The sequence below is a fragment of the Canis aureus genome, chromosome 28, assembly GCF_053574225.1.
Source record: "Canis aureus isolate CA01 chromosome 28, VMU_Caureus_v.1.0, whole genome shotgun sequence".
Taxonomy (NCBI): domain Eukaryota; kingdom Metazoa; phylum Chordata; class Mammalia; order Carnivora; family Canidae; genus Canis; species Canis aureus.
The window spans coordinates 3263931-3277165 of NC_135638.1; the positions used below are offsets into that span (position 1 = coordinate 3263931).

The window sequence follows — 13235 nt, forward strand, 5'->3', positions numbered from 1 at the left end:
TAGAAAATGAGGTTTCAGAGCCTTGTTTGATATTGACCTCTGGAACCCATTTCTGGAAGTTTGTTAGAGGAGTCTAAATTTAGAGTATAGGTTGTCACACATGACATCATCTTGTATGTAGAAAATCCTAAGGAATCTACTAAAAAATTGTCATTGCTTATAAAGGAGTTCTGCCATGTTGCAGAACGTAAGATCATTGTGCAAAAGTCAGTTATATTTGTGTGCACTTGCAACGAACAATCTGAAAATGAAATTAAACAATTCCATTTATAATAGCATCAAGAATGATAAAATACTTAGGAAAAAGTTTAAGAAGAACAAAACTTATACTCTGAAAACTACCAATGTGGTTAAAATAAATTAAGGAATATTTAAATAAATGGAAAAATAGCCCATGTTCATGGAATAGAAAAATTAATGGTAAGATGGCAGTACTCCCCCAAGTGGATTTACAGATTGGAGGCAATCCCTACCAGAATCCCACCTGACTTCTTTATAGAAACTAACAAGCTGGGGAACCTGGGCGGCTCAGCCATTGAGCGTCTGCCTTTAGCTCAGGTCGTGATCCCGGGGTCCGAGGATGGAGTCCCACATTGGGCTCCCTGCATGGAGCCTGCTTCTCCCTCTGCCTGTGCCTGTGCCTCTGCCTCTCTCTGTGTGTGTGTCTCTCATGAGTAAATAAAACCTTAAAAAAAAAAAAAAACTGACAAGCTGATTCTAAAATTCATATGGAATTACAACAGATCCAGAATAGTCAAAACAATCTTTAAAAAGAACAAAGTAGGGGCAGCCTGGGTAGCTCAGTGGTTTAGCGCTGCCTTCAGCCCAGGGTGTGATCCTGCAGACCCGGGATCAAGTCTCACGTCGGGCTCCCTGCATGGAGCCTGCTTCTCCCTCTGCCTGTGTCTCTGCCCCTCTTTCTCTTTCTCTCTCTGTTTCTCATGAATAAATAAAATCTTAAAAAAAAATAAAAAGAACAAAGTAGAAGCACTCACACACCGTGATTTTAAAATGCATTATAAAGCAATGCTCATCAAGATAGTGTAGTACTGGCATAAGGATAGACCTACCTATAGATCAGTGAAAGTCCAGAAACAAAACTATGTCAACTGATCTTCAACAATAGTTCCAAGACTATTCAATGGCAAAGAATAGCATCTTTAATAAATGGTGCTTGGGCAACAGGACAGTCCCATGCAAAGAGATGAAGTTTATTCTTCAGCTCACACCATACATAAAAATTAACTCAAATGGATCAAAGGCTTATTATAAGAAACATTAAAACTATACAACTATTAGAAGAAAATAGGGATAAATCTTCAAGATCTCAGATTTGGCAGTGGATTGTTAGATATTACGCTGGAAACACATGCAACAAAAGAAACATTGGACTTCATCAGAATTACAAACTGTTCTGCTTCAAGGAGCACCATCAAGATATTGAAAAGAACCCTAAGAATGGGAGAAAATAATATCAAATCATAGATCTGAAAAGGGACTTGTATCCAGAATAAAGAATTTTTGCCATTCAATAATAAAAAGACAATCCAACTAAAATATGGGCAAAGGATCTGAATAGACCTTTCTTCAAGGAAGATACGCAAATGGCCAATAAGCATTAGCAGGGAAATGCAACTCGAAACCACAAGAAGCTGCCATTTCACACCCACTAGGATGGCTGTACTGCAAAAGTGATGAACAAGTACTGGTGAGGATGCAGAAAACTTTGAACCCTTGTTTTTTACTGGTGGGAATGCAGAATGGTGCAGGAAGTTTCTCAAATGATTAAATATAGGGATAGCATATGATCCAGCATTTTAAAAGATTTTATTTATTCATGAGAGACACAGAGAGAGAGGCAGAGGGAGAAGCAGGTTCCCTGCAGGGAGCCTGATGCGGGACTCGATCCCAGGACACCGGGATCACAACCTGAGCCAAAGGCAGACGCTCAATTGCTGGCCCTGGCCCAGCAATTTAATTAGATATATACCTAAGAAAAATGAAAATCTATGTCCATACAAAAACTTGCACATGAATCATAATAACCAGAAGGTAGAAAACAACCCAAATGTCCATCAATTGATGAATGGATAAACAAAATGAAGTTATATCCATACAATGGGATATTTGGCCATAAAAAAGAATGAATTACACTGATAGAACACATACTATGACATTAAAGCATATTATAGCTAACATATAGCACACACATATATACAGCTAATAATGAAAGCATGCTAAGACAAAGAAGCCAGTCACAAAAACCATGTTATGATTCTATTCACGTGAAATGGCCAGAAGAGCCAAATCCAGAGATTTCAGATTAGTGGTGGCTGCTTAGGGCTGGGGTAGGGGAGGTAGGGGTGTGGGAAGCAGCAAAGTAGTAGGTCGTCCTGTGGCTGATGATAATGTTCTAAAATTGAGTGGTGATGGTTGCACCTACTGGAAGGCACTAAAAATCACTGAGTTGTACATTTTAAATGGGTGCATTGTATTGGTGTATGAATTCTATCTCAATTTATTAAAAAAGGTTTTCTTCATGTCTTACACTTTTGGTGACTACCAAGAGACTTCCTTCCAGGGGCATGATGAAGTAGGTAAAGAGAAAAGCTTGGAAGCCCTTTCCCTCTCTGCGCACCCTCCCGTCTGCGGTCCCTCTCTCTCTGTCCTAATGCTTCAGGAAATCCCAGGTAGTAGGAATTGCAGTTGGGAATTCTCCACTCTCTCTGTCCATTTTGTAACGGGTGGTTGCTTGGGGCATTAAAAACCTCTGTAGAGGTAGTCTGCTGCTGAACTGAACCCACAGATGAGAGACCCAGATTATCACATATAAAAGAAAATTTTGCAGGCATGAGGAGCTGGAGCGGTGCAAGGAATCAGGCTGCCATCACTGATGTAGCCTTCAGGTGGCAATGGAATCAAGCATACCTCACAAGTCTCCATTTTCATCATTCAGGTTAAAGCTAATTATTATTTTTTTTTAATTTAATTTTTTAAAAAATTTATTTATGATAGTCACAGAGAGAGAGAGAGAGAGAGAGAGAGAGAGAGGCAGAGGGAGAAGCAGGCTCCATACACCAGGAGCCCGAAGTGGGATTCGATCCCGGGTCTCCAGGATCATGCCCTGGGCCAAAGGCAGGCGCTAAACCGCTGCGCCACCCAGGGATCCCCAAAGCTAATTATTTTAATAACCTTCCTTCCTTTCTCCCTCAGTTGAAGAGATGATGTCAGCAGGTGTAAAACGTTATATCCTGCCCACACTCCCAACTCAGTAAACGGAGTCTGTCTCAGGGCAGCTTTCTGAGATGCCCTTCATGAGTAGCAATCTACTATATTACATACTAGAGCACAAAGTGAATTGAGAGGCCTTTAAAAAAAAGGTTTTTGGTCTTCAGGACCAAACCAGAGACTTCTGAGCATGGCTATCAGAAAAATCAAATTTCTGAGATCCTTTGAACCTGTGATGGGGGTGGGGTGCAAATGAATATTGTTTTGTGGATTATAAAGAGGAATGATGATAATATTGTATCAGATAGTGCTTATTTTATTGATAAGAATGTAACTTAGGGGCCCCTGGGTGGCTCAGTCTGTTAAGCGTCTGCCTTCAGCTGAGGTCATGAACCCAGGTCCTGGGATCGAGCCCCCGTGATGGGCTCCCAGCTCAGCAGGGAGTCTGCTTCTCCCTCTCTCTGAGCACTCCCACTCAGGCTCACTCTTTCAAATAAATAAAATCTTAAAAAAAAAAAAAAGGAACATAACTTTTGAAAGCAGGATGTTTTCTTTGTTAATGGTTGTAAAATGACAAGAATATTTTTCTTTGAAACTTGTTCCTGGAAAATTTGCAGTGAGCCAAAACACCTCCTAGATGATTTGTTTTAAAGGACTTAATATGGTCATAAGCAATCCTCCAAATCTTTCCAGGTGCCTATGAAAAAGTCACTGAACACCTTCTGAAGCATTTTACGATAAAATAAGGCAATTCTTGTGAGATCCTATCATGGTGGGTGCAAGTTTATGTGGTTGGCTACTCTTGCCTATTCATTTATAATATGGAGTTACTAGAGAGCATTTAATGAGAATACATCATAATGGAAAACACAGATTTTTTTTTTAGATTTTTTTAAACATATAATTGGTTTATAGTTCAGATTATTGGCTATGATGCTTTAGGTAAATTATATATCTGCTTAAATTTCATATAATATATGGATAGCACCACCTCTTATGAGGTTGCTGTAAAGATTAAAAGATAATACATATATAGTGCCTGTAACAGCCTGGGTGCACAAAAACATAGTAAATGTTAGTTTCCTTTGATTAAATAGTACTTGTGATAATAAGCTGAATATCTGGGGAAAGAGGAAAATAACACTTGATGCTTTTTATTTATAGTATCTTTTTCATATAGACCGTGGGCTAAAAAAATCAGGAAATATTTCATACATTTATTTATTTTTTAAAAGATTGTATTTATTTATTTATTTGAGAGGGGAAGAGAGAGAGAGAGAGAGAGGGAGGGAGAGAGAGAGGTAGCAACAGAGAGCAGGAGTGGGGAGGAGAGAGAGAAGCAGGCTGCCCGCTGAGCAGGGAGCCCAATGCAGGGTCAATCCCACAACCTAAGCCAAAGGCAGCCGCTTAATCAACTGAACTACCCAGGCACCCCAAGTTTTCATACATTTAAATAAAACAAAAAATAAGATTAGGGAACATGTATCAAACTTTAACAATTACTTTATTACCTTTATATCCTTTATTTTCTGCTTTTCAAAATTATCAATAGTCTCCTCCAGATGACGAGTTGTCCGGGTAGCATCCATCGTAGCTCTCTGCAATTCAGTTTCTGCCTGCAAAAGTATTCCCCAACCAAAGATATAAAAAGTTCAAGTTAGAATCCATTCAACTGAGCCTATTTGCAAATGTTACCATTGCACTACTGGCTTTTTGGCCACTGTAAACTGTTCAGTAATACATTTTATCACATAAAATAAGATGATCTATATAATAAGCATGTGCAGAAATAGAGCTTTAAATCTATTAAGTGATACGATTCCTGACCTCAAACCAAAGAAAACCCTCTCTTTCTACAAAACAATTTTTTTCCCTATATCGTCCTTGGATTGTTTTCTGTAAAACAATTTTCTATATTTTCTACTGCTTTCACCTATTTCACTGTCTGTTCCACTTATCGTTCTATTCTTTTTCTTCTCATTCTTTCCCCTTTAACACCTTCTCTTCAAAAAAAGATCTGTGACTGAAGTGTTTTCAGTTTTCTATTTCTTCAAATGCATTAAATGTTTTTTTTTTTAAGATTTTATTTATTTATTTATGATAGACAGAGAAAGAGAGAGAGAGGCAGAGACACAGGCAGAGGGAGAAGCAGGCTCCATGCCAGGAGCCCAACACGGGACTTGATCCCGAGACCCCAGGATCGTGCCCTGGGCCAAAGGCAGGCACCAAACCGCTGAGCCACCCAGGGATCCCCGCATTAAATGTTTCTAATCTTGTAATATCCTAATCAGATATAGTAGAATATACACTACAAATATTTATTTCAGTATGATATAATATATATTTGTATATTCTTCTTAGAGGCTAATAATATTAAATAATATTACACTGTCACCATTTAGTTAAGGCTTAGTACAAAAAAATATATATACAGGTAATAAATTAGATGACAAATCTAGTACTTAGCTTCATATATTGTAATGACAAGTACTTGTACTACCTGGATCTGTGTTGTATGATCAATATGGTGGACAGTAGCCACATGTGTCTATTTGTATTAAGATTAAATGAAAATTTAAAAACTGTATCGTCATTTACTCTAGTTGCATTTCAAGAGCTCAACAGCCATATATTGGTAGTGGTTACTGTAAAGTGCAAAACACTTCCAATCTACTTATGTATTCCTCTAAAAAAAATCTCTAACTTTAGAATAGTAGTTGCCCACAAATATTTAATAAATATTTAAAATATTTATTATAAATTATGTTTAAAATATTTAAAATATTTTATTAAACAAGTTTAAAAAGCATAGCCTAATTTTGATTAAGTTCTAATAGTTTTGTTTCCTATCCTAGTAGTATATTTGCTCAAAAGTATCACATATCATCATTTAATAATTAATCCATGGGAAAAATGTACATTTCTCATCAAAGCCTAGTGACACATACTAATCTGACATTTAGCCTTTGCTTCCTTTTTTTCAAGAAAATGTATAAATTGAAATAAGTAAAAGAGTTTACTATAAGGATCCATTTCTTGACACACCACTTTATTACCCACCTGTGACTGAAATTTTTCATAAAGGAAAAAATACATTTCAAAGAGAATATTTTTTTAAAATAAATTAAAATCATATACTCATGAAATTATATGATCTTGCAATTAGATTATACATTAATTATAACTTTATAGTGATTATGTATTCTTACATTTAGGTTAATTCAAATACATGATTTTAAGATACTGAGTATAAAAAAATATTTGTGTGTGTGTGTGTACATTTGCCATATAGGGTCTAAAATTTTTAAAAACCATATAAACTTTTAACTTTTAATCATACCCAGTGATCAAAAGTAACTTTCTATATTACTGGGCTTGGGATTTTTAAAAATATAACTATCACAGAAATTCAAAAATAAAATAGAGCTCCTTTATAGATTTGTATGAAAACATGTCTAACAGCTATTTGATGGCGTGTTAACTTTCCACTACTGAGAATACCCAAGTAGACTAATACTATTACACTTGACTCATACGATTCTTTACTTGTGACTACTTCCTTTTGACTTATTATGTCTTTGCCCTCCCCATTTTATTGGTAGTTTCAATTTTTTTATTTTTTTAATTTAGATAAGTAGATAGAATTGCCTAAACCACGGGAGGGGGAAGCAAAAGCTACAGCTGGGACATCTTAATCTTCCACTGCCCTCCAGCAACTACTATTCATTTCTGAAAGTCTCAAATCCTTTTACTGAGGCATAGCAACTCACCCAAAGTTACACAGCTATTTTTAGCAAAGAGGATATAGGTTTCTATTCTTTTTTTTTTTTTTTCCCTGAAAATTCTTCAAAATTCTATAGTGGATCCATTCGAGTAGGAAATGCTTTTGATTAAAATACTATGATATGACTTTATGAGGGGAGGTATCAGTATATTTAATGAGTCCTGAATGCAAAATGCCTTGTAATACAGTGAGCCAGACTGGTGTTTTTCAAACCGTGTTACAGGAAGCTTTTGCAGGGGCCCCCCAGAGCCTTCCAGGATGAGCACAGAGCCCTGAGATTCTTTTTTACCCCATCCTCTTGTATCAGGGCTACTCCAAGTTATGTTACTTACTGGACTTTAACATCCTTCTTTTGAATTGTCAGATGAATTTTAAGTGTCCATCCTGGTAAATGTTCTGTAATGCTATGAGTGAATATTCTTATATTTATATTAAATACATTTATATCCTTTATCTTCTAGTCTTAAGTTGTCAAAACCCACTCACTTTCCCATTGAGCACAGCAGTTCACCTATAGCAATGATCTATCCTGTTGCTGCATTTTATTTCCCCCCATGTGAACCCAAAGACCGATTTCATCTACAGTTTAAGACTACCTCTTCCATAGCAGTGTTCACAACAGATCATCTCAGTCAGAAACATCTTTACCTTAGGAATATTCATCTCTGTGTTGAGTCTCCATACTAATACCCCTGATTCAATCCTACCAACTGCTCGGGATTCCAGACATGACATTTTTTTCTGCCTTTAAGTATTTTCCTCCAAATAAAACAATAAAATTTTGACCTCTGGTTTACTTCTTAAAAACTGGTGACAACCCTAGTTGTCAGTCATAAATTTTCCAGCATTCTCTGGTTTACCTGACTTGCTTAAAAGCCAGGTTCTGTAATCTAGTTGTAGATGTTAAGCCTCAGTGAGATGTTCCTGTCCCAGCCTCCAGTGGGCACTCCCAAGCCCTATGGCTGCCCATTTTTCTTTATTGCGTGCTTGGGCATATGTACCTTTGGACCAAAGGAAGGAGGACCAGGCATTTGGTGCAACCCCAAATCACTGCTCGAGGGATTCCCCTCAGGGATGGAGGTGTTCTGGAACCTCAAATGCCCCCATTGAGCCATTCCTCATGTGGTTTCTGGCTGAGCTGGGCAGTTAAAACCTTCAGGAAGTAGGAAGGAGACATAAGAAGGAATGGGAAAGAGAGGCAGTGGGATAGATTAGTACTTTCTCTACAGCTGCACCTATCCCAGTTGCTGGGAATTAGCCAGGCACTATTTTCTATTCTTTTCTTTAATCATCAACAAGGCACATTCTAGTTTAAGAGTCAACCTTAACAGAAGAGCCTTGTTACAGGAGACAGCCCTATCTAGATTCTTTTGTGTCCAGCTACAGACCTCAGTTTTACTCTAGAAGACTCTGAAGGTCTTTGGCTGCTAGTCACAATTGTGGTTTCACATTATTGTTTTGAAAGGTGAAGGGAATTATACTGGGGAAAAATGACTTTTCCTTCCTTTGTTCAAAAGCAGGGCAGACAGGGCATTGATATATTAGGATTCATGACAGATGTTTAAATTGATTTTATAATTAATATTCAGTCATCATGTGGAAAAACAACTCAGAATTTTGAACTTTCTATAAAAACATCAACATTTTTAAGTGTTTTATTTTTTGAATATCTATTATGGAAAACAATAGGGGAATGAATTAGTGGTACAGTTTGTTTAAAATCAGTTTATCTCTGTAACGATAATTTGTAAATGTGTTTCTTTTCAACCTTTATATTCAAATTTTCAGCACATTTAAAAGTAAAATGCATATTTTCCATATATATTTACTTTTGTACAGCATACCTTACAAAACATTTTTTTAAAGATCAAAAGTCAAAGGATACAATAACATGTCGATCAGATGGGTTTCGCTGACGTGTTCGTTCTAACTGATTTAACTGCTTAGCTTCTCGATTCCTTGCTGTTAATGTTGCTTTGAGGTCATCCTGAAAATAAGCATTGTTGATTAACAAAAATCTCTGATTTAAGAAATAAAATACATACACTCTGTTTTAAGAATGAGAGAACACTCCTGTTTGGTCCAGGCATCATTACCAGAGGAATTATTACTATTGCAGGATCAGTGTGTGTCTTGTGTGAGAGTGTGCATGTGTGTGTGTTTAATACCTTCTCAAATGATGATACAGATAATTTCAATGTAAACCTATAACCAAATATATATATGTATAATTTTGATTGTGGTGGTGGTTATATGTGTATACACATTTGTCAAAATTCAATGAACACTTAAAACAGGAGAATTTTATGCCTGTAAATTATACCTCAAAGTTGGTAAAATTCAATGAACACTTAAAACAGGAGAATTTTATTGCCTGTAAATTATACCTCAAAGTTGGTTGAAAAAACAGAACTAGGGGTTGTAACATACAGTATGGTGGCTATTGTTACTAACACTACTGCATATTTGAAAGTTGCTAAAAGTTTATCTTAAAAGTCTTAAAAGAAAAAATATTTCTAACTATGTATGGTGTTGGATGTTAAATAGACTTGTGATCATTTCACAATATTTATAGATATTCAATCATTATGTTGTACACTTGAAACTAGTCAGTTACACCTCAGTAAAAAAAAAAAAACAACTTTGTCACACTTTTAATCTACATGTTACTGCCTACTTTAAAATGAAAATATAAACATTCATTTAGTAAAATAAGTTCCGTCCATATATTCTTCATGACTACAAATATTAAATATCTTAAAGTTTCTATAATAAAATACTGCTTCATGTTATTACTTAGTGTAACACTACATTGTACTTTTTATTAAGAGGACAATTACTCTTTGCCACCAGAGTTAATAATAGTAGGAAAAATGAATTTACTTACTCGTTTCATTTTTACAATGGTTCCATAAGCTTTCAAAGGTTCAACTACTTTGGCTTCAAGTCTTTCAACCTATTAAAAATTATTATAAAATATAACTGAAAAGAAACATAGATATATCAAAACTTAAATTCTGAAATAAAACCTGGGCTATTTAACCCAAACATAATTAATACACAGAGTAATGTTTTAAAATGTTTAAAATGTTAGAATTTATCTTTGTAAGTAAAAGAATAATCACTAGAAATTGATAAAACTCAGAATCTTAAACAAAATAAAACCTGCTAAGTCGTAGAGTAACAAAGCAGAAAAGTACCTAGTGTGCAATATGACAAGAAAACCTCTCGGGTTTCTAAGAAGCTTATCTCTGCCACAAGATCATCTCTTTATTATTTTTCTTTTATAGTAGATTTTGGGTAAGTTTTAAGCCATCTCAAATTTTACAGCTACCACTTTCAGTGTGTTTGGCCCAGTGTTGGATATTTTACATTATATTATCTCCAAAATGTAATAGTCCAACTTTCCAGATAAGAAAATTGAATTTGTAAGATGCAGCATGTTGGAAAAATTTAGTGACAATCCTTAAAAGCAAAAGAAGCTTAAAGACCATAGTATTAGGTGCAATTCTTTTCTGGGAAGCCATTTGTAAATTACCAAAGTTTGGAGAACAAGATAAATGGTCTCAGTGTTGCTGAGCTGTGAAACTGCATGGTTGATCTTTTATTTAGAATTAAACTGCTTTTCTTAAACATTATCATTTTTATCATATTTTGAGTAATTACACCTTCAATTAATAGTGCTAATGGAAGACACTGAAGAAACGGGGTTTTTAAAGGCAGATACAGCATAAGAAAAATAACTCATGGATGTTCAAATTTTCCTTATCAGGACAGGTAATACAAGATGACATTATCTAATTGTTTAAAATGAACATGTATTATTTTAGCAGCAGGAAGAAGGCTTTTTTTGATGATACATGTTTAATAGTATGTTTCATTTCATATTGGTTTTTATATAAACAAATATAGATAAATGTTTCACTTTAAAAGATTTTAGGAAAATGAAAAAATCAAGTTCTCATTGAGCATTTAAATATTAGGAATCCTAAAATCAAAACCACGAATAATCAGAATAGTTCAGTCTGTACCATTTCAGATAATCCATACGCTGACCATTCAGTGCAAGGATTATCCAAGTCTTTTTTTCCTGTTCTCCTTTTTGTTGCCTACCTTTTGTTCATTGTTCATTAGCACCTCCACCATTTGGTAAGCAAGGGAAATAAAAAAGGAGAACAAATGTAAATCAAATTCACTTTGCTATTTAATAGCATAAAGGTTTTCTAGAAGGGGGCATTGAAGTTATTGTCTTATGGGTTTTTAAGGTTATATCAGTGAGTATAAACTATTTTTGAAGTCCCCAGTTACATGTAACTGAGAGTTGCTTGTTTGTTGTAGACTATCACATGACAAGAACTCAACTTTTCCCAAAAGTACCCCCAAAATGTAATTACTACTCAAATTTCTGTATGAATAGCAAGTAGAGGTTCAAAGATCATTATCTTCACTTTGTTTTGTGAGGTTTTTCTTTCTATTTTTTTTTTAAATGACTGAAATTTCTATACGAGGCTTTTTAAAAGTACCAAAAGCAACCAAAAGCACTGATGAGAGGAGTACAAGAGAAGCAGTGCTGCTGCTTCTAACTGGGCAACTTCTAACACTTAACCTGTACCTTGAAACCTAAAATATCTATTAGTGAAAGTGCTTATGAGATACTAGAAGTGAAAATGAGCTTTTAGAAAGAAAACAGTTACAACACCACCTTCTTCCCTCCCTTCCAAAGCAAACAACAACAACAACAAACCCCAAAACCACTCCAGGAAGCCTCATTACCAGTATCTATGATATAAATCAGGAAATCAATGCTGTTTTTCTTTTTGTCAATGAAATATTGGTCACTTCCCCGAGCATTGAAGCAGCAGAGATCTCTTGTCCGTTTACTACTTAATCACTGACATTACCACTCTCCCCATGTTCCATCTGCAGACATACTTTAAAATATACTTACGTGCATACAAGACACCAGTCACGCTCCTTTTCTTCCCCACGGGCACTACGTTTACTACCCCCTGTAAATAGCCACCCCTTGGCCAAAAGCTGGCAAATGAAGTGGGGAAATTTCAGGACTTCAGGACACCCTAACAGTTTAGTTTGAAAACGGTAAAATCAACAAATCACAGGAAGCTTCCCTTTAATAGACTCACACAATGTTACATGGAAATGTAGGCTTATCATCAAGTGTGTGTTCGCCACTGCAGTTAGGTGGATTGCAAGTGACAGTCTTCACGGGTCCTTCATCCACCAGTTCAGGGCTCATTCCTAACAATGACGCTGTGACCTCCATACCTCTGCCTGTCGGTAATCCTGAAGTCTGGCAAACTCATCAGCAAAGTTTTTCAGGCCCTGCTTTAAATTTGGGGTCTCTGTGGAGGCGTACACGTTGATCTCATTCACCAGGAGGTCCGCTTTGTCTCGCAGCCTGGCCGTTTTCCGCACATAAGCAGCAAAGATTTGGCACAGCTCCCCGAAGTGCTTCTCCACATTTGTGACAGCATCTTGCAGTTGTCTGGTTTGAGTGTCCCTGGGGAAAAAGGGGGACACAAAACGCGGGTCATTCTCATTAGAGAGGAGGTGGCTTCACCTCCACGGTCCCGTGGGCATGCCGCAGCTTCGGGGCGCGAACCATCTGCGGGGCCCACGGTGGCCCTCCGGGTGGCCTCTCGGGGCCTGGCCTCGGTGCCCCACAGCCTAGGCGCACGGGCGGCGGGGGGCGCTGCTGGGGCTGCTCCGCGCGGTGCCCGCGGCCCCGGGAGGGCCCGTCCCAGCCCCGGCCTCCGCGCCTCCGGGCCTCCGGGCCTCCGGGCCTCCGGGCCTCCGCGCCTCCCGGCCTCCGCGCTCGCTGCCGCCGGGGTAGGTAGGCCCCAGGGCGCGGCGGGGGCGGCGCGGAGGCCCCACCGAGGCCCCCCGGAGGCCCCCGCAGACGGGCCGCCCTGCCCCCGCCCGAGCCCCCGCGTGTGGGCCCCCGGCCAGCCGAGGCCCCGGGGCCGTTACCGGTTTTCCAAGCCGCGCCTCAACATCTCGCCTTGCGCCCGCGGGGACCCTGGCCTGGGCCCAACGACCCGGGCTCCGCGGCGCCCGAGCGAGCGCCCCGCCGCGAGCCGCCGCCTCCTGCAGCCCAGAGCCCGCCCCGCGCGCCGCCGCGCCGGCCCCGGCGTTTCCACGGCAACGCGGCGCGTCCCCGCGCTCAGGGCCCGCGGCGGCGGCGGCAGGGGCGAGGACGGGC

The 13235-nt window shown here is 38.4% G+C and overlaps 1 protein-coding gene across 2 annotated transcripts in view; it reads right to left on the reverse strand.

The window, feature by feature from the left end:
* CIBAR1 (CBY1 interacting BAR domain containing 1) overlaps positions 1-13160 on the reverse strand; it is a 27897-nt gene extending 14737 nt beyond the window's left edge. Inside the window, exons 1-6 of one of the 2 annotated variants that reach the window (XM_077876263.1) lie at positions 13004-13160; positions 12299-12533; positions 11126-11149; positions 9900-9968; positions 8898-8999; positions 4740-4844 (exon numbers count right to left, since the gene is read on the reverse strand). In XM_077876263.1, the coding sequence (XP_077732389.1) occupies positions 4740-4844; positions 8898-8999; positions 9900-9968; positions 11126-11149; positions 12299-12533; positions 13004-13029 (561 nt within the window). In that variant the 5' untranslated portion in view covers positions 13030-13160. The remainder of the gene's footprint in view (positions 1-4739; positions 4845-8897; positions 9000-9899; positions 9969-11125; positions 11150-12298; positions 12534-13003) is intronic. The other variant, XM_077876264.1, reaches the window with a different exon arrangement.
* Positions 13161-13235: the final 75 nt, after the last annotated feature.